General features: G+C 50.4%; 1 protein-coding gene across 1 annotated transcript in view; it reads right to left on the reverse strand.

Annotated features, from left to right (window-relative positions):
- The window catches only part of MYBPC2 (myosin binding protein C2), a 37,997-nt gene that overhangs the window by 21,438 nt on the left and 14,789 nt on the right, over window positions 1-1,770 (reverse strand). The window contains exon 8 of the mRNA XM_045292620.1: window positions 1,193-1,365. Within this exon, the coding sequence (XP_045148555.1) occupies window positions 1,193-1,365 (173 nt within the window). The remainder of the gene's footprint in view (window positions 1-1,192; window positions 1,366-1,770) is intronic.

Below are 1,770 nucleotides of genomic sequence, written 5' to 3' on the forward strand. Positions count from 1 at the left end.
GGGGTTGTCTTGGGGTCGGAATCACCAAGTGAGTGAGTGATTCCCGGAATCAGTTGTGAATCTAGCAAATTCACAACTAAAGTAACAAAATGGCGCTCAGGAGACCATAGATCTCACTGATTGCCCACCGTGCCCTGGGCATGTGGTGGCCTGTGCCTTGGGCGGCTAACCACAAGATCGGCAGTTCAAAAGCATCAAGAGAAAGATGAGGCTCTCTTTCCCCTCTGCTCCTAGCGCAGTGGTTCTTAACCTTCTTAATGCCTTGACCCTTTAAGACAGATCTTCATGTGATGGTGACCCCCCCCCAACCATCAAATTATTTCCGTGGCTACTTCATCACTGTCATTTTGATACTGTGATGAATCGGGCAACCCCTGCGAAAGCGTCATTCGACCCCCAAAGGGGTTGCGCCCCACAGGTTGAGAACCGCTGCCCTAGTGAGAGTTAGGGTCTTGGAAACCTGCAGAGACAGTTCTACTCTGTCCAACAGAGCGGCTATGCATTGAAACCCACTCAATGGCAGTGAGTCCTGTTTTATTGGGGTCTCTATTTCACAAGGATTCTTCTGACTTGTGGGGGTGGGATGCACACAAAGGGTTTGGGATCCACAGTATAAGGAGGAAAGGGAGGAACAGAAATCGAGTCATCAGTGATGTGGCTGCTACTATAGTCCCTGTGAGCAGTGGTGAGACCAGATAAGGAGCAGTGGGGCTGGGGGGAGAGTGATCAGACTCAAGATAGACTTGGAAGATAGAGCCAACAGGACTTGCGGGTGGATGGAGTGGAGGTAGTGAGAACAAAAAAAAGAAAGAAATTGATGGAAAGAGAGGAGTCGAGATGGGTGAAGGGAGATGTCGGACAGGCATGACAAAATAACAATAAGTTATAAATGATCAAGGGTTCGTGAGGGAGGGGGAGCAGAGAGGGAGGGAAAAAATGAGGAGCTGATCCCAAGGGCTCAAGCAGAAAGCAAATGTTTTGAGAATGATGATGGCAACACATGTACAAATGTGCTAGACACAATGGATGGATGGATGCATTGTGACAAGAGTGGTACTAGCCCCCAATAAAATGATTAAGAAAAAAACAGAGAGAGGAGTCCGGGGTAGCTTCGAGATTTGAGGTCTGGTGACACGTGACACACACACACACACCCCAACGACCTCCTCCCCCATCTGGAGACCGCCCTTACCTTCCACAATGAGCTCGGCCTCACACTGGCCACCATTGGTCATGACCTGAAACCGACCCCCATCCTCCAGGGTGACGTCTGAGAAGATGAGAATGTGACGCTTCCCGTCCTTCTTGAAGCGGTAGCGGGCCTTGTAGGATTCCTCCCGAGTCATCTCTACGCCATCTTTCATCCTGGGAGGACGAGGAGCAGGGAGGGGAGAGACCAGCACCGGTTTGGGTGGCGTTTAAGAGCTCGCCTCCTGGCCTCCTACCAGAACGGTGGGTGGTTTGAACCCACCAGCCGGGCCACACAGCTGTGGGGGCTAGTACCACTCTTGTCACAATTCATTCATCCATCCATTGTGTCCAGCACATTTGTACATGTGTTGCCCTCCATCATTCTCAAAATATGGAGCAGTTCCACCCTGTCCTACAGGGTCCCCGTAACCAGGAATCAAGTCTACAGAAATGGATTTGTTTTAGGGCTTTCTGGTAGTTACAAAATCTGTTGTTAATTTGGGACTTGAGAGGATTCAGAGTGAAGGGGTGGGGTCTAGTCTGTCAATTGGGTCATAGCCAATGAGGCCTCTGTGTGGG

This window comes from Echinops telfairi, unplaced genomic scaffold, assembly GCF_000313985.2.
Source record: "Echinops telfairi isolate 266 unplaced genomic scaffold, ASM31398v2 ScPeMD7_655;HRSCAF=1070, whole genome shotgun sequence".
In the NCBI taxonomy this organism is placed as follows: domain Eukaryota; kingdom Metazoa; phylum Chordata; class Mammalia; order Afrosoricida; family Tenrecidae; genus Echinops; species Echinops telfairi.